This window comes from Toxorhynchites rutilus, chromosome 2 (assembly GCF_029784135.1).
Source record: "Toxorhynchites rutilus septentrionalis strain SRP chromosome 2, ASM2978413v1, whole genome shotgun sequence".
In the NCBI taxonomy this organism is placed as follows: Eukaryota; Metazoa; Arthropoda; class Insecta; order Diptera; family Culicidae; genus Toxorhynchites; species Toxorhynchites rutilus.
The window spans coordinates 12999659-13020182 of record NC_073745.1 but is presented as its reverse complement, the minus strand read 5'-3'; the positions used below and the strand labels follow the sequence as shown (position 1 = coordinate 13020182).

The window sequence follows — 20524 nt, the reverse complement described above, 5'->3', positions numbered from 1 at the left end:
TCCTCGACAAGGCGCTCAGAGACAAGTTCATAGCAGGCCTTTGGAATGCCAAAATCCAAGGAGAGCTAATGACAAGCGCGGACGACACCACATTCGACCAAGCAGTATCCAAAGCCAAGAATCTGGAGCAAATCGAGGAGGACCAGATGAAGATGAAAAGGAAGCAGGAGTACAACAACCGGATCAATGCGGGACAGTACATGAAACGAGGTCGTGCGAAGACACGTGGCCACGAAGATGGCAAGCGCAGCCAGCAAGGGAGCCAAGGGGGGCGGTCCATTTCCCGGAAGAATTCGACGAGTCGAGGAAATAAGCACTTTCGGTGTTTCTGTTGCGGAAAGCAGGGCCACATCGCCAGGAACTGTTGGAGTAAGCGGAATATGAACGGACTGGCGAACGACGACGATAAGGTGGAATTACCGGATTTTGACAACGAAGCCGAGTTGAACCACGTGACGAATCTTCCCCTGTTCAGGAAAGTATGACTAGAAGGCAAGTGGTATCATTTCGAGATCGACTCTGGGGCAACGTATACCGTTATGAGCAAGTACGATTATATTCAGAATTTTCCCGATTTGCGTCTTCGGAAGTGTGAGGTTAAGTTGAAAGTGATTTCGGGGAGTTTACTTAAGATCGCAGGATCGATCCAAGTGGAGGTTAGGTGCGATGATGATCGATTATTCGTTTTACCGTTGATCATAGTTGATAGTGATAGATTTTGTCCACTCATGGGTCGGGATTGGTTGGACGTATTGTATCCTGATTGGCGAGGTTATTTCGTTCACGAATTGTGTGAAAGTACAGGTATGAATGTGTCGGTGAGTGACCAGATGTGTGATCGAGAAAGAAATAAGATACTTTTTGCGTTAAATACCAAGTACCGTGAGTTATTCGCAGAAAATCTGCAGCATCCAATGGAAGGTTTTGAAGCTAATATTGTTGTGAGAGACCATGCGTCTCCAGTGTTTTACAAGCCGTATGATGTGCCGTTTTCACTCAGAGAGAAGGTCTCAGAGGAGTTAGGTAGGTTGGTGAGAGAAGATGTTCTTAGATCTGTTCAACACAGCGATTGGGCATCACCAATCGTAGTGGTTCCTAAGGCAGACGGTAGCGTGAGAATCTGTATGGATTGTAAGGTGACAGTGAACAAAGTCATTTGCAATGAGCATTATCCGTTACCGAATATTAACGATGTGTTCGCCAATATGAGTGGATATAAGTATTTCGCTAAGTTGGATCTACAGGGTGCGTATATTCAGATTAAGGTTACAGAAAAGTCGCAAAAATTTTTAGTTGTGAACACTCACAAAGGTCTGTATGCGTTTACTAGATTACCTTTTGGAATCTCGAGTGCAGCATCCACTTTCCAAAGGATTATGGATGGAATCTTAACCGGAATAGAGGGAGTTCAGAGTTATCTGGACGATATTATGATAGGGAGCGATACTATTGAGGGTTTGATTGCTACAACATACGAAGTACTTGATCAATTGAAAAAGCACAAAGTCAAGGTCAACTTGAGCAAGAGTGAATTTCTAGTGAGAGAAATTCAGTATCTAGGACACAAGGTGTCAGAGAGGGGTCTCAGTCCGTCGGATGAGAAAGTTAAAGCGATCAAGGAAGCTCCACGTCCAAGGGATGTCTCCCAGTTGAAATCGTTCTTAGGAATGATTAATTATTATTCGAAGTTTGTTCCGAATCTGTCGATGAAGCTCAGTCCACTTTATGCGCTGCTGAAGAAAAACGTTCGTTTTGAATGGAATGACCAATGTGAGAAAGTTTTCAGTGAGTGTAAGAAGCTTTTGCTTAGCCACAAGCTGTTGGCGTTGTATAATCCCGAGCTACCCATCGTGATCATCTGTGATGCGAGTTCTAATGGGGTTGGAGCAGTGTTGTGCCACAAATTAGGAGGGATAGAGAAGCCTGTATTTTATGTGTCAAGTACTCTTTCAGTGTCGGAAAAAAATTATCCGAATCTTCATCGAGAGGCACTCGCGGTAGTATTTGGTTTAACGAAGTTTTTCAAATACATTTACGAGAAAAGTTTTACAGTTGTAACAGATAATAAGCCATCGGCGAGTATTTTCGATTTCAAGAAAGGTATTCCATCGTTAACCGTCACTAGATTGCAAAAATATGTCCACATGTCGATTTTCGATTTCGACGTGCTGAATTCAATATTCAGAATTTTCGGAATTTGTGGTACCATAGTCAGTGATAATGGACTTCCATTTACTAGTAATGCCTTCTCGGAGTACGCTAAATCAATGAGGATAGAGTTAATGAAAAGTCCAGCTTATTCACCTGAAAGCAATGGACTTGCTGAGAGAGCGGTGCAGACAGCAAAAAAGGGGATTAAGAAGCTTCTTGTCGATCCGAAATTTAATCACAAAAAGTTAGCGGAAATTGTTGAAATATTTCTATTTAGCTACCGTAACAGTTACAGTCAGGCCATAGATTGTACGCCTGCTAGTAAGGTCTTTTCGTTCATTCCAAAAACGGATCTCGAGTCAAATTTGAAACCGAATGTTGAAACAATAAAGAAGAAAGTTAGTTTTAAGGAAGATGTTAATAGAAAGAAAAATCATGCAAAAATTGAATCAAAATTTAAAGTAGGTGATCTGGTGTGGTATAAAATTGAGATTAGAAGTACCAGATCATGGCTCGAAACAAAGATTGTTGGAGTCAATAGTACTAACACGTTTTAAGTGGACGTTAACGGAGCCTTGAGATTAGCGAGCAGGAATCAGTTGAAATTGAGAATGACAAAGAGAGAGGATTATATTTACCCAAAAGTTGTAAACAAGAGAAGAGTGAGTACCCCTGATCAACCGAGATCTCCTAGAAGTGTAAGCGTTGATTCTCCAAGAAGATCTCCTTAGATAGCAGTTGAAATTCGCAGGAGTAAAAGAGTAGGAAGACGACCGGATATATTTTGTGTAGGTTCCTTATGAAATAATGAACTGAATTAAAGCAGGGAGGTGTTAAATAGATAGGTTACACCCCTCGTAAAGATATCTAGATCAATAGATCAACTAATTATAGCTTGAGTTTATAGTGCTTTCATGAAATGAATTTGTTTTTCCGGTCTAGAATTATAAAAGCGATTGTTCTCCGAAGATATGGCCCTTTGCCCAGATAGACGTTGAGCAATGAATAAATAGATTGGTTAAATGTACCAAGTAACATTTATCAGTTAGGTTCTCGAAGTATCGTTTTAGTACTCTGCTGACCGTGGATTGGACGATTCCCAGCATCTTACCGATGTCCCGATGTGACAACTCCAGATTCTCGAAATGAGTGCACAGGATTAATTCACGACGCTCTTTTTCGTTCGACGACATTTTTCCAAATTTACGAAAAATTGACAGTGAAGCATGGCCAACGTGATCTATACACTATTATCTGATTATAAGCAAAAGCTGAAGATATAATTCCTAAAAATTAAATTTCTACAGCGTTTTTTCCGTGATGCAATTTGATGTGACACACCCTTTACTCGATTTTTCATAGCCTGTTCTGCTCGAAACGAATGCATAATGGTCCAGAAGATGCATTTAAGTGGATGTTAGCATTTCGAGTTCGACAGTTATGCTCTAGACAAAAACTGTCTTCGACAAAGTTGTTACACATAATAGAGCGCTAATTTTTATGTTAACAAAAATGGGGTGATCAAAATAGTCGATGAAATAAAAAATCTAACTTTCTTATCTTTATAGATAGAGGTGAATATAGTTCGACAATGTTGTAGTCCGAGTTATTTGAGACATCTTTATAGAACGAAGTTTTTTTCTATCTCTTGGAATAACCGATATAGCGCATTGTTTCTATGTTCCGTTAGGGTCATCATGAAAAAAACTGTTTTTGCTCTAACTTACATATTTCCATATGCAAACTATCTTCAAAAGACTTTTAGAGCTTATTGATACAATCATTTTTTGATGCAGAACTTGTCAATATCTCAACTTTACTCAAAGTTATTGATATTTCTTCCCAAAAAATAAGCTCTCTTCAATTGTTTGTCATTCTTTCAGGGGCAAACATAAACGAAGTTGGGGGTCTTCGTAGCCACTTGGTTGCGCGTTCGCTTACCAAGCGATCGATCGTGAGTTCAAACTCAGGGCCCTCAATTGACCATCTTTGTGTTGTTATAGAATAACTACGTCCAGGCAACCATCATCAGCGATGGAAATTGATCCACGGTGGAACAAAGATCGATTCATCCATACAACTGCTCTGCTCTGCAAGAAACATCGGGCTGCTGTTCTATAAATAACCCAACAATGATCAATATCAACTGTCTCCGCTGTCCGGTCTGCTGAACAATGGAAGAACAGAAAGAATACCCTTACGCCTAAATGGCTACTACTGTGTAATTTACCATAATGTAATGGAACAGAAAACTTAACGCCCAAATGGCTACTACTAACTACTGTGTAATTCACAATTTATAGAAACATAAACATATGTACATGTACACGGTTAAACCCGGCTCTGTTACAGCTAAAATGCTAATGAATATAATAATAAATAAATAAATGGGATAAAAAATAAAAAAAAATAAACGAAGTTTATTGGCGGAATTCGAAAGAGTATTTCACTCTACATGATGTGTGATTTTCAAAACTATATTATTTTCCGTGTTTGAGTAAATTAAAATTGAAATCATGAGTTTTTGGGTAAAGAACCATCAATAACTTTGAGTAGGATTAAGATATTGACAAGTTCTGCATCGCAAAATGTTGGTATCGATAATCTCTAAAAGTCGTACGCAGACAGTTTTGATGTAGAATTTGAAGTTTTGAAAATCGCATATTATATAGAGTAAAATCTCTTCTTTCAAATTCCGTCAACAAATTTTTTGTTTATATTTGCCTCAGAAAGAATGACAAATAAATGAAAAGAGCATGGTTTTTGGAAAGAAATATCAAAAACTTTGAGTGAAGTTGAGATATTGACAAGTTCTGCATCCAAAAATGTTTGTATTAATAAGCCCTAAAAGTCTTTCCAAGATAGTTTGTATGTAGAATTTGAACTATAAAAGTTAGAGCAAAAAACAGTTTTTTTCATGGTGACCCTAACGTAACATAGAAAAATGCGCTATATCGGTTATTTCAAGAGATAGAAAAAAAACTTTGTTCTACAAAGATGTATCAAATAATTGTAGCTACAATATTGTCGAACTACATTTACTTCTATCTATAAAGATAAGAAAGTTAGATTTTTTATTTCATCGACAATTTTGGTCACCCTATTTTTAATTACATGAAAATGAGCGCTCTATTATATGTAACAACTTTGTCTAAGACTGTTTTTGTCTAGAAAATCGAAATCGAAAGCTTGAAATGCTAATTTCCACTTAAATGCATCTCCTGGACCATTGTGCAGTGGTATGCGGGAGTGGCAAGGTCTGAGCAATAAGGCAAAAGAACCAGAATTTTCCATCAATTTCAAATAGTTTTTAACTCGAACAGCAACATGAGACCGAACGTTGTCATGATGGAATATTATCGACTCGTGTCTGTTCACATAGAGTGGCCGTTTTTGGCAATATTTATCTTGCTTTGAACGGATCGATTGTTTCCTGTGGAAGTCTCCATTGATCAAAATCAAAACTTCTCGCAAAGGGTGCTTAACTCGACATTTTCAACGCAGTATAAATTGAACTTATTGTGCAAAACTCAAAGACTTGTATACAACATTTGGTTTACATATGCCAACACTTCACGATTCAGCAAAAATCAGCAGTCGCCATCGACTATTTGTAGCTCGTTGAGCCAACTTGTGGAAATGGAACAATAAGTTGCACACCCAATAATTGGAGTAGATCGACTATTTGAGATCCGTAAAAAATTACTGGTGGTCTTCGGTATGAAATAAAAAAATGAGACATGTAACGAAAAGATTAAGGAATTTCAAATGAATATATGTGATACTACAGGGTCTTTCAGATTGAACGCTCACGCAAAAAATTTTAATAACTTCTACAAAAGTGAACCGATTTTTATTTTTAAGAAACGAAAACAAATCTTATTTTAGAACATTTTCGATGTGACCAACCCTTTTTTCGATAACGCGTTTTAAACGGTGAACAAAATTCTTCATGCACAACTCTAACATTACGACTTCGATGCTGATGAAAATTCGAGTTATTTCTTCATTAAGCTCCTCCAAATTTTGTGGCTTATTAACATAGCAACGGTTCATCACATACCCCTAGAGGAAGTAATCGACGAAAAGAAATGATGAAATTCTTACCATAAGAGGACAAAGTTTGATTAAGGCTTCGGTTCTTGTAAATTGTACATCTTGACACTAAAAATCATCCGATCAGAATGAACGAGTAGCCGAATATTATCGTCCCGAAGTGGGGAATGCAATGTTACCATTAACAGAGCGAGAAAAAAATTATGAGGAGCTCATCGATTTTTTTGCGTGAGCGTTTAATCTGCAAGACCCTGTACACACTGTCCAACTTCTATACGACCACCTTGATAATATTTCGTTGCAACAAAAACAGTTAGAATTTCAACAAGATACATTCATGCATTGTAGAATGCTTAGAATAAAGTATATTTAACGTCAATTCCGTTCAAAAGAATTGTTTGTTCATTTATTGTGCTTCAATATGATAATTTCAGCTGTCAAGTTTCTATAAGACCATTTCAAAGTTCATATGTATTATAAATGATAAATTCAAACTATTGCCTGATTTACATATCAATAATTGGCATCCTTGCCATTTCGGGCTTATAACCTGGAAAATTCGTGTTGACATACTATTTACCAAACTTTTCTGAACGGATTTCTCGATATTTTTCCATTTCTCCAAAATTGCGACCTTGAGCTGTTCAATCGTGGTATACCGCTTTCCTTCAGTGTAGATTCTGCGTACAAGGATCTCCCTAAGATTTTCAACAGGATTTAAGTCTGGAGAGCGAAACGAGTCAGTCCAAAAAAATAAGTTTTTAGTCCATAATCCATTGCTTAGTTTCCTTGCTGGTATGAATAGTAGCATTATTTTGCTGGAATGTGAATTTTTTGTGACGATATCCACGCAAAAACGGTAGGAGAGAGTATTTCTGAACATGTATGTGATCCTTGAATGATGTGAAAGCTATCTTGAGCTTTCCGGTTGCACAGAATCCCGTCCAAACCATGCACGAGCCTGCACCACAATTCTTGATTGAAAAAAACTGTTCCTCCTTCCGTAAATCACGACAGTACCCGTTGAATCCTTCAGAACCATCCAAAATGAACTTTATTTCGTCACAGGAGATAACCTAGGAAAATTGAAATTAAAAAAAAACAATTGATGAACTTTTCGTAATGGTATATATCAAAATGTATTCTTTTGAAAACGTTCTTTGTCGTGATATACCACTTTCCACTGTTGATTCATATGAGCTTTGGCAAAACTCAGACGTCTTTCGATGTATGACGGTGTAAGATTAAGAGCTTTAACCTTTTTAGCTCTCTTTATGTAAGGACTTTTTACCAAAATTTGACGATTTGTCTCCCGTGAAACATTTAGATTCAAAGATTGCTTTATTTGCATAAGCGATTTTGAAGTATTCGAAACTATTCTAAATATTTCCCGATTATCCCGGTCAGAGAGCTTCGATTTACGTGGAGCTCTCTTCTTTTTACCGTATCCTTGAGGATTCGTCAAATAATTCAGAACTACTTGATGGGATCGTCCAATCCGACGAGCAATTTCTCTAATTCCAACATTTTCTTGGTGAAATACATCGATTTGTCCTTTTTCTCTATCCGTGAGCACTTTTCCTTTCCGCATTTTCCAGATTCATTAATCAAACTAACTAAAAATAACGGGAAACGTAACTGTTCTTATAGAAACTAGACACTGGAAAAATACAAAAACATTTGTTCACGCTCGACGCTTACACACACACACATATGTAAATCATGCAGTGTATGATAGTTACCAATACAAATACACTAGAATATAAATTGAAGTGTTGTTTGTTCACAATTACACAAAGCAGCAAGATCATCCTGGTCTTATAGAAGTTGGACAGAGTGTATATGCCAGCTGTATGACACCCGCCATGTTTTGGTGCCAACATCTCAAAAAAAAGGAGAATCTGCTGTGCTACGGATTATTGGATAAACTTCCCTCAAAGAGGAGTTGGTCCGTTCATAACCGAGGTAAAAGCGTAGCTTTAATTCATTCTAAAATATTTCACAATGTAGTGCCTAGATATACTCTTTCACTAAGCTCTTCTGCGAACGGTCTCTGACCGATAGTTATTCTCTAGCGCTATTCGTCGCTCTTGCAGTGGAATGTGTACCCCTTAATCACTTTCCGAGCTTATTTATCTGGGTAAATTGAGTCGTCAGGAAGGATCCGAGTACAGTTCTACGATTCTCCATTAAAAAAATCATTCGCGTGATATCTCGGCTTATGTCCAATCACTACAACCTAAACGCGCATCTCGATCGCATTGGGCTCGCAGCAAACAATCTTTGTGATTGTGGCGATGGCTACCACGACATCGAACAGATTGTCTGGTCGTGTATCCGGTTCCATGCTGCTCGCTCTCAGCTCTCTAGAGCACTGAGAGCAAAAGGCAGACAATCGGATATCCCCGTCCGGGATATCTTAGGTAGCCGTGATCCTGATCTTCTGCTCCATCTATACCTGTTCCTCAGAAACACCGATGTCAACGTTTAATGATGCTTCCTTCGTTGTGTCCCTGTTTCATATCCCTCCTATCCGATCGATAAACTTTTACTTAGTCGCGGCAATACATACACACACTCTTTACAGATACACGGGCCAAAAGTTTGTGCAGTCCACTGATCATTCAACAAGAGCAAAAGGTTGTACCGCTCATGACAACTCTACACGAGCTGATGTTTGTGCCTAGTGCCTATTCTATCCTGGATTCCTCGAGTCAAGAAGACGCACCACGCTAGATATAGGGTACATACTACTAGGGGGGCGTTGCTGATTAATGGTCAGCTGCATCCCAATAGGAAGTATCCCGTGTCGGGCACACGTACAGAGCATTGGAGACAGCAACATCACAATTGCGAAAACACTTGTAATACTAACCTCGAGCCAACCGCGAGTAATCGGTTACATATTACTAACATAGTTGTAAGGCAAACATTGTCAAAGTATTGAACTCCCGGCCCCGTTAGGCTGACGGCATATGAGCCTTAATAAAAATATATATTTTTGGATAAAAAAAAAATTTCAAACGTCAAAAATATTTGTTTTCTTCAAAACAGCTATCCGCGTTGGCGGCATTGGCCTTCGTTTACCAGTTTAGGGGAAGATCAAAGAATAGTTGATTTTCAGTCGGAATGAACGTTTTCAAAATTAAAATTATTAATGAAAATTATCATTCGCTATCCAACTCTTGACGAGTAAAGTTCAGTGTCGTTATTGTGCGTTGCCACTTTTACTATTGTGCGATTGGTATAGTGTACGAGTGAAGGTCATTGCTGTCCGCTTTCGAATTGACCTTTTGTGAAGTGGAACAAAGGAAGCAGCGCTCTTGCAGCTTGCAGCCCTTGGCGGCTGTTGAACATTGGCATAACGGGATCGCCATCGTGTGGCTGTCGTTAACGGGAATTAACATCACGTGACCGTGTGAGCTATTCTTGCGCTATTGTGTTGATCCATAGCGCGTAGCCTCTGTCTCTCCCTGGTTAGGGCAGTAGAGCGCAGTATCGGAACAAATTTTATTTTAAGGTACACATATTTAATATTAATATTATTATTCAACTCATTTGTTACTTGTTTAATATTATTATCATAATTTATTTTTGTTTTGTTATTTTTTTTTCGAGAATATTGTTAAAATCAATAATATATTAAAAATAAGACAGAAATTTTTGTAAAATGGAGGATAGTGGAGGATCTCCAGAGATGGAGATCTCCGATAATGAATCCCATTTAAGATCTGGGAAAAAACATAAACGAGTCCCTCAAAAAGAAGATAATTCTTCTGGGGACGAATCTGCTCATCCTTCCAAGCCCCCCTCTAAGAAAATAGCAAGCCTCCCTTCTGAACCGACTGTTACTTCCACTCCCCCTCTACCATCATCGATTTCGCTTCCCCCTTCTGATGTTTCCGATCCAACCCAATCCTCGTCCTCGTCTTCTCCCTCTGTTGTTTCCGCTCCACGTGTCAGAGTTTATCCAGAAGATGCACCTGGAACTGGCCCGTGGGTTGTTTTCCTCCGGCCAAAACCAAAAGGAAAAAGCCTTAACGTGATTCAGATCATGAAAGATCTGGCCAGATACACTTCTGTATCTGAAATTCGCAAGGTTAGACCGAACAAATTGCGAGTTGTCGTGAATGAACGGAAACACGCAAACGAGATTGTTGCTGATCAACATTTCACTCTCGAATATCGAACATTTATACCCTCCCATAACGTAGAAATTGAGGGGGTGATAACTGAAACGGGTCTGACGAGCGAACAAATAAAAGCAGAAGGAAAAGGCAAGTTCAAGAAGCTCCCCTCAATAGAAGTGAAAATCTTGGACTGTCGCCAACTCGGGAAACTTTCCCATGATGGGGACCAAACTAAATTTACGCCGTCCGACTCGTTTCGAGTCACCTTTGCTGGTGCCGCCCTCCCTGACTACGTTATGGTGGACAAATTGAGACTACCTGTGCGACTCTTCGTGCCAAAGCCCATGACTTGCAACAAATGCAAGTCAGTTGGTCACACTTCAGATTATTGTGCCAACAAGGAGCGCTGTGCCACTTGCGGAGAGCAACATGAGGGGAAATCCTGCAGTGCGACTGAGCATAAGTGTCCATATTGCGGAGGATCCCCACACGCGCTCTCAGCTTGTGAAACTTACAAGAGTCGCTGGGAGAAACAGAAGCGCTCTTTAAAGGAACGCTCGAAGCGCACTTTTGCGGAAATTTTAAAGGGCGCTTCTCCACTGGCCCAACAACAACAACAACCAATCTCAACACACAATAGCTTTTCCACGTTGCCAGTTGATGAAATGGAAGCGGACACAGCTAGCGGGAGCACACCGTTTATTTTCAAAGGGAATCCCCGGCGCAAAAATGTGACCACTCCCAAAGTTTAAGAACATGTCCCTCCGGTGATACCCCCAGTTAGCTTGCCTAAAAAATCGAGTGCAGCGGACAAGCAAAATCAGGTTCCTCCTGGCTTCCGTGGGAACAGTTCACCTTCGAACGACCCAGCACTCGAGGGGACATCAAAAACCCCAACTGTCCCTGTTTTTCCGTCCAGCTCAACTTCCCAATCGGGATTTATAAAGTTGTCTGACCTTTTGGATCAAATCTTCAAGTGTTTTAATGTTTCCGACTCCATCAGAACCATTGTCATCTCAATGCTTCCAGTATTAAAGACAATTTTACAGCAATTGATGCAAACATGGCCCCTCCTTGCAATGATTATCTCTCTTGATGTCTAATTTAGATAGAGAGGTCGGAGATATCACTGTTTTTCAGTGGAATTGTCGTAGTCTTATCCCTAAATTGGATACATTCAAATTTTTAATTCATAACTTCAATTGTGATGTTTTTGCTCTGTCCGAAACTTGGCTTTCTTCGCGAGATGATATCTTTTTCCACGATTTTAATATTATACGCTTGGACCGTGATGACAGATACGGAGGGGTACTATTGGGGATCAATAAGTGCCACTCATTTTTTCGAATTGACCTTCCACCTATTGGAGGGATCGAAGCTGTTGCTTGTCATGCAAACATCAGAGGCAAAGACCTCTGTATTGTCAGCTTGTATTGGCCTCCGAGAGCTGCGGTTAGCCGCAAGCAACTTGTTGACATGTGCTCACTCCTTCCTGAGCCACGATTAATCTTGGGAGACTTCAACTCTCACGGAACTGCCTGGGGGGAACAGTACGACGACAATCGTTCATCGTTGATATATGACCTTTGTAACAGCTTCAATATGACCGTTTTGAACACTGGGGAAACAACACGTGTACCTAAACCTCTTGCTAACCCAAGTGCTCTTGACCTCTCGCTTTGCTCGAATTCACTATCGTTAGATTGCAAGTGGAATGTAATCCAGGACCCCAACGGTAGTGATCACTTGCCAATCAAAATTTCCATCACCATTGGGTCGAATTCTTCTGAATCTATAAACATGGCATATGACCTCACAAGACACATTGACTGGAAAAAATATTCGGACGCGATTGCTCTAGCCATCAATTCCAGAGATGGTTTACCTCCATTGGAGGAGTATAACTTCCTTTCTCGTTTGATCTATGACAGCGCGGTTCGCGCTCAAACGAAACCCATCCCAGGATCCACTATTCGTCGAAGGCCTCCCAATCCATGGTGGGATAGCATATGTTCCAAGCTTTATGTAGAAAAATCGAATGCATTTAAAGCTTTTCGGAAACGTGGAACCCCTGAAAATTTTCAGACGTATTTGGACCTTGAAAATCAATTTAAAAACTTGATCAAAGGGAAAAAACGTGCTTATTGGCGAAATTTCGTGGGAGGTTTGTCACGAGAAACGTCAATGAAAAAATTATGGAAAGTGGCTCGAAACATGAGAAATCTCTCTTCAACGAATGAAAGCGAAGAATATTCACATCGATGGATTTTGAATTTTGCACGGAAGGTTTGTCCTGATTCCGCTCCTGTGCAAAAAATTGTTCGAGATATACCACAAGATAGGTGCGATCTTGATTCCGAGTTTTCGATGGTAGAATTCTCTCTTGCTCTCCTTTCATGTAACAATTCTGCTCCGGGATCGGATAGAATTAAGTTCAACTTGCTGAAAAATCTCCCTGATGTGGCGAAACATCGCTTGTTGAACTTATTCAATCGGTTTCTGGAGCATAATATTGTTCCAGATGATTGGAGACAAGTACGAGTTATAGCTATTCAAAAACCCGGAAAACCCGCGTCCGACTTCAATTCGTACCGCCCAATAGCAATGCTGTCTTGTATACGGAAATTGTTGGAGAAAATGATCTTGTTTCGCCTTGATCGTTGGGTTGAAACGAATGGCTTACTCTCAGATACACAATATGGGTTCCGCAGGGGCAAGGGGACGAATGATTGTCTTGCGTTGCTTTCTTCAGAAATTCAAATGGCTTACGCCGAAAAAAAACAAATGGCTTCAGTATTCTTGGACATAAAGGGGGCCTTTGATTCTGTTTCAATAGAGGTTTTGTCAGACAAATTACACTCTCGGGGTCTGCCGCCTCTATTGAATAATATGTTATATAACTTGCTTTGTGAGAAACATTTGAACTTTTCTCACGGAGATTCGGCAGTAAGTCGGGTATCTTACATGGGCCTCCCCCAGGGCTCATGTTTAAGCCCCCTTTTGTACAACTTCTATGTAAGCGACATCGACAATTGCCTTACACAAAATTGCAGCCTAAGACAACTTGCAGATGATGGAGTGGTGTCTGTCGTAGGATCAAACGAATCCGACCTGCAAGGACCCTTACAAGATACTTTGAACAATTTTTCAACCTGGGCCATTGGGCTAGGGATCGAATTCTCCACGGAGAAAACAGAGATGGTGGTTTTTTCTAGGAAGCATAAACCTGCAAAACCAAAGCTTCAACTTTTGGGTAAACCGATCACTCATGCTATGTCATTCAAGTATCTTGGGGTCTGGTTCGACTCCAAATGTACTTGGGGGGCCCATATTAGGTATCTGAGTAAAAAATGTCAACAAAGAATAAACTTTCTCCGTACAATTACCGGCACCTGGTGGGGAGCCCATCCCGAAGATCTTATTATGTTGTATCGAACAACTATTCTCTCAGTGATGGAGTATGGCAGTTTCTGTTTTCAATCAGCTGCCAAAACACACCTCATTAAACTCGAGCGAATTCAGTATCTTTGTCTCCGTATTGCGTTGGGATGTATGCCCTCAACGCATACCATGAGTCTCGAGGTTTTGGCAGGCGTACTCCCACTAAAAGATCGCTTCAATTTATTATCTCTTCGGTTCCTCATCCGGTGTAAGGTTATGAATCCATTGGTGATCGGAAATTTTGAGCAATTGATCGAGCTAAATTTTCATTCTAGATTCATGAGTTCATATCATGAATTCACCTCTATGCAGGTTGTTCCTTCTTCGTATATTCCCAACCGTGTTTGTTTTCCTGACTACATCAATTCCTCTGTACATTTCGATCTGTTCATGAAGGAGAAAATCCATGAAAATCCAGATTATCTTAGATTGGGGTTCGTTCCTACAATCTTCAATGCAAAGTATGGGCGTATCAATTGTGATAATATATACTTTACTGATGGGTCCTCTATGAATGAGTCCACAGGATTTGGAGTGTTCAACGTATTTTTTAGCACCTCACACAGTCTTCAGAATCCTTGCTCGGTATATATTGCTGAATTGGCAGCGATATACTGGGCGCTGGACAGCGTCGCCTCACGACCTGTTGAACACTATTACATTGTAACGGATAGTCTTAGCTCTGTCGAAGCTATCCGTTCAGTGAGGCCGGAAAAGCACTCGCCGTACTTCCTTGAGAGAATACGAGAAATTTTGAGTGCTTTATCCAGACGCTGTTATGTCATTACCTTTGTCTGGGTCCCTTCACATTGCTCAATTCCGGGTAATGAGAGGGCTGACTCATTAGCAAAGGTAGGTGCAATTGAAGGCGATATATATCAGCGTCAAATCGCCTTCAATGAATTTTATTCTTTAGTCCGCAAAAATACCATCGCTAACTGGCAACGCAAGTGGAATGAAGATGAATTGGGCCGGTGGTTTCACTCGATTATCCCAAAGGTTAGCCTCAAACCGTGGTTCAAAAGTCTGGATTTGAGTCGGGACTTTATTCGCACCTTCTCCCGACTCATGTCCAATCACTGTTCGTTAGATGCACTACTCTTCCGTTTCAATCTTGCCAGCAGCAATCTCTGCGTTTGTGGCCAAGGTTATCACGACATCGAGCACGTTGTTTGGTCATGCGAGGTGTATCTGGTCGCCAGATCGAATTTAGAAAACTCCCTTCGGGCCCGAGGAAGACAGCCCAATGTGCCGGTGAGAGATGTGTTGGCTCGGTTAGACCTTGATTACATGTCCCATATATATGTTTTCCTTAAAGCTATAGATCTTCGTGTGTGATTGTCCCTACATCCTTATACCCTCCCTTCCTTCCTTTGCGGGTAATTCGTCCCCTTGCTATAAATAGTAGAATAAGTTGAAATGTAAATAAACTATAGATATACGAATAGATTTAAGAATTGAGTGTTCATCAACATTGTTACAATTTCCTTATATCCCATCCTTCTCCTAAAAATATGTCACCCTTCTAAACTCGAGTACACCGCGAGTAATCGGTTTTCCACCTTACTAACCATAGATGTAAGAAAATTGTTTATATATATATAGTTTTAAAAATATATTTAAGAATTCGGCTCCTTTAAACTTAAGTAACTGAGCCTGTAAAAATAAACGAATTAATAAAAAAAAAAAAAATGAAAATTAGCTTTTCCATATCAAATTAGTGTTCTATTTGAATTAAAAACATTTTTGTTTGCAGGTGGGGAAAAAGTCTCATACAAAAATTGTTTATGAAGACAACTTTATATTATAATGAAAAAATTCAGTAACAGTGTTGGAATTGTATATCCATATGGTTGAATGAAAGTCAGAAAAACGTGTTTCAAGTAATTAAATAACATAATGTGAAAATTCTTCTACTCTGATAGAGATTACACTAACGAGTTTGGAACCCAAATTATGGCCCTTTTTTTTGAATTTTTTTGAAGTAGCCACCAGACGTGGACACCATGCCACTGTCATCGCGAATTACCAATTTACCACCATCTGAGATATCGTGATGTCTATGATGAACTTTTACAGCAGAGAGATAGTGAGATAGGCGGTGACGGTAGATAAAGTAAGATAGCGATAATCGTGCCATACGGCTGGTGTATGTCATTAGATGACAATTTTATTCAGCAAATTTTCTGCTTAAATGCTTGTGAATTAGTTTGGATGATATAAAATTGCATATAAAATATGAAGCCAATAAGCCATTCTTCCTTGAAAAAAATTTCAGATTCTCAAAAAAAAAAGTTGGATTTTGTTTTTGAATTATTGATTGTATTTGTTTTTTATGGTTTACATGGTCTCGGGACCAAGGACGCAATTGTTTTATTTTATTTTTTTTTGTTTTTTTTACATAATATATCCAAAAATCAGAGAGGTGTTTTTTTTCGTTTTTATGTTATGATTTTGCTAATTTAAGCGATGGTCCAAAAAATCATTTCCCTTTTTTCCATAAATGACTTCTTTTCAACAATTCATCACTTTTGAACCAATGGGCCGATTTAGATGATCGATATGTTAAATTGAAGTCGTAATCTGATCGCAAGATCACGACAGTCGCGACAGGACTTGGCCAGAAATGCGAGTAGCTAAACACAATTGGCTTGATCTTCCGATGGAACGAAATAGTGCTGCATTTAGAGCTACTGAGCGACATCATATGTCTCAAACACCATTATTCAGCTGAATATGACTTTACCTAGCCCTGAAATGACCTTCAACATATAATTTAAATCTCTATTTGATTCCCAAGTCGATAACTTGTGTGGACGCTGATTCAAATTACATCTAATGTAAATCTATAGTCACGCCATTCGCATTCGGGAATACTGTGACTTGACCCATTCCACATCATTCGCCATGCGGAATGAAGGGGATTATTTTGAACATAGAAGCTTAAAAAATCTAAAAAAAAGTTTGTTGATCCTTTGATATCTACGGTAAGCAGTAGAAGCTGATACTATCATCCTCCATCACATATTATCCCAAAACCTCAGTTCTATGCCTGTTTGCAAAGTTTTAATCGATGGTATTCCGATAAAGTAGGCTGACTGAAAAGTAATTTGAAACTATTTTTCAGCCAGTTTGTATACCGCATTGTTGAAATGCACACTAGTCTGTCGAAAATACAAACTAACCAGGCATAATACATTTGTCCGTACCCTCAAAAAAATGGCGACGGAAATAAGCGCAACGAAAATAAACGCAAAGAAAAAAGCGCTGCGTCACAAAAACCTTCTGGAAATATGTTCTCGCGGAGAAAACCTCATGGATAGAAACGCCACACGGGAAAAAGCGCAATTTTTATTATAAATGGTTTTTTTTTTGGCAGTGAAATTTATTCTGAGGTCAATGTAATGGGGGCGAAGTCCCCATCCAACGAAGATAAGGACCTGCGGCGGCCCCAAGCCACCGAGGTGGCGCAATCCCAGTCGTTCGCCTCTCACAAGCAAACCTGTGTTCCACCGATTTCCCGGTTAGTTTGAAACATAGCATCCTTTAGTAAGGTCCTATCGGCATACGTCCGACCTACGAAACTGAATCCCCTCGATTTCTTTATTTAGTATATCTTGCAAACAAATGAAAGGATTAAGTAACACTTCAAATCAATCAGCATGCAGCTAGGTGCAGCGCAATGTTTCATGTTAGGCCTATGTGTTACTCCTATGCGATTGTAAATCCTAATAACAGAACAGGTTCCTCCAAATGATCCTGAATATGATTCATGGAAGTTCAGGCAACTAACCATTTGTGAAGGAATGAAGACAAAGTATTTCATTAAATGTGGTAATATGAAAATCATATAAACTCAAGATTGAAAGATATAAGATGACACTTAGCATTAACAAAAAACTGGGTAATATATCCAAAAGTTGATGTGCTATTATATATCAATGTATGGATATCTATTAATGCACGAATACTGCCATTCATCTCGGAGCATATACAACTTTAATTCAATATCACGCTCAGTTATGGTATTCCGCAAAAATTCTAAGAGGAGGCGTTCGTTAAACTCTTCTTCTTTTGGCCGCTCATCTTATCAATGCTCTTATAATAGTCGTGGTGTGAGATATGGACAGTCAATCGTTATAAAAATGAAGAATAAGCAAGTTGATGCCTTCCAATGGCATCTAGCACACGAGAAGCTGCATTGACACTCAACGCGTAAAGTTGTCGGTCATCCTGCGAGCCCGATGATCTTCGTTCTTGTGTTCCCTTTCCTAGCCATGCTAATGGCGATCATGACTGCTGTACAGCGCTCTCTATGGCGTGTATTTATAATCTTATATTCAACCCGCTCTTATCCAAGTGTTTTGTTCGGAAGGAGGATGCGTCTTCAGCTCATTTTTTTCTCGTCTTCAGCTCTTCCGACTCTCATCTCGCATGTTCTCGTTCATAACAACGATTGGGTCAACTGTTCGCTCCATCCTTTCAGCTCCACTCGACCAAAACATCACCATCGAAACCAATGGGCAGCTGTGGTCAATCGCCCCTCCTTCGCTTCCCTTCCTTCTCCTTCCCTTGATGACCACTTTTGCACCGCCACACCCTCACACGGACCGTTCCTGCGGACTGCGTCCGTTATCGCTCCTAACGTACTGTTGTGTATATGTTTATATAATTGCTAACCATAAATTGTAAAATAACATATAATATATGGTTTGTGTTGAAAACGAGATTGTATAATTTTCCTCTTCTACAGAGCAGATTTTTTTTTTGTTATTCATATGTTCTCGATGGGGATATTCGAATTTACGCGCGTCTTACAGGGTCGGCAGAATGATTCGCGACACGGAGTTCAACTCAACATGTTTTTCAATTAAGCAAACATTAAATAAGTCCTTTACTAAAACACAATGTGTTTATTGAAGAGACCTTGATTTCGACAAAAAAAAATGATCATGTAAGAATATTATCAATCTTCCCTTTAAAGCAAGATCGCACAAAACCGAGGTCGCTGCTGTTCGTATGGAAATATTCAGCCAAGAATACTTCACTAGTGAACAGATTTTTTCCTTCATTCCAGCCGCGCGTCTTCAAGCCTGTTTTTTCGGACCGAATATTTCTTCCGATACTCCTTACCCGATTCCCTGATTTCGAACGTTAAAAAATTCCACCAAAAATGCAATGATCTAAACAAATATCCATTTGGCTCGTTAGCACACATTTGAAACACCAAGCCAAGAGCCATCCAAGAGTCATACGAATGGCGAGAACACTTTTTGGGCTTACCAACGTTGCCACGTTTTCGCCTGGTTGGCCTGGCTGGCTGGGATCTGGAGATCGTTCCCTCATCCAGCATCATCAATGGATGAAAGGAGCCCAAGAACGTGTGCTGTTGATGCTGCTGCTGCTGCCGTGGTGGCTCTTTCCTTTCGTTGGCTGGATCCGTGGTTGGCTCGAGTTTCTCGCTGCTTGTGAGAAGCAATCGACGGGGCCAAAGTTGGGCCGGCGGAATTGTGGTAGTGCGTGCAGTGTTGTCGATATGCTTATGCTGTGAAGATTCTCCGCGGTCTCTGAAGCGGCATCATTAGTCAAGGCATCCACTCACTTGACCGATTCCGGGCGACGTGCGAACTTGGCCTCCGCACTGCCTCTTCGAGGAAATATTTCGACATAGGTGAAATATTCTTGCATATTTATAGTTTACCCTATCTCTTTTTCTAATTAAATCTCATTGTTAATGATTATCTTCGGGATGTGACTCCTTCAAAGCTCGTCGACACATCTTCGCATATTTTTCAAACCCCAATCTCGAGTAATACCACAAATGCAAAGTTCAGAGCCAATTGCCAAAAACATCGTTCAACGTTTCGTGACCTCCTCCCAAAACAGTTGCCATATCTTATCGATTTTTACACTTCTCCTGTCCGAAAGTGGAGAACTACAAAACAGCAACGAAAAAAAAATCGCGCCGTTTTTTACAGCTCCGCGTGCAGTTTGCGCCTAATAACCCCCTTCGCATTACCCGGTTCGCTGACCAACATGCGAGCGAGAGAGCCCCCTTTTTGCATGTGTGTTGTTGTTATTGCTTCTTTTCAATTTTTCTGCTCTTTTAAAAACTTAACAAGAAACGAATTAGTGGAATAAGGCAGGCCAGCGAGTTGGAAGGAGCGGCGAAAGAAAAATAAGAACACGACACAGAAGTAGTGAGAGAAGCTGGTGTGAAGGAAAGAGAGAGGAAGAAAACGCAATTCAAGACCCAGCAGAAGAAGAAGAAGGAGAATCTTTAATAAGAATATGATTATAGCCAACCACACCACACAGTCGAGGAGGAACGAAAGAAGTGCAGAATGAGAACCAATGAGTCAAAAAGAAGACTGTGTTCTCGGACCTCTGATTGTTAGCAACAGGGTTGTAGTCTAGGGCATCACGTGAACCACGGGAGAAGCCTTGATCACGCTGGCTTCAGTCCTGGTTATGTAGATTCCCCCCATGTCTCGGACTGCTCACGATCGTTAGTTATGGCAATGTGGTGTTGTTACCTGATGGATGGGGGAACTCGAGGTTTTCTCTCCACTGGTTGCGGCGTCAACACTTCGTCCCTCGCGGACAGCAGCAGCAGCCCGTGGTAGGTAGCAGGCAGCAGGTCGATTTGCAGGCGTGTTGTTGAAGAAGCCTGAACCCATGGCACGCAGTACACGATTTTCGAAGCCGCGTCAGCACGAGAATCCGGTGAACCTCGGAAGGGAAGA

At 40.2% G+C, this 20524-nt stretch overlaps 1 protein-coding gene across 1 annotated transcript; it reads left to right on the top strand.

The window, feature by feature from the left end:
* The first annotated feature begins 539 nt into the window (after nt 1-539).
* On the top strand, nt 540-2708 carry LOC129765551 (uncharacterized protein K02A2.6-like). Its single transcript, XM_055765955.1, has one exon. It carries the CDS (start codon nt 540-542, stop codon nt 2706-2708), a length of 2169 nt encoding a protein of 722 aa, XP_055621930.1.
* The last annotated feature ends 17816 nt before the right edge of the window (nt 2709-20524 follow it).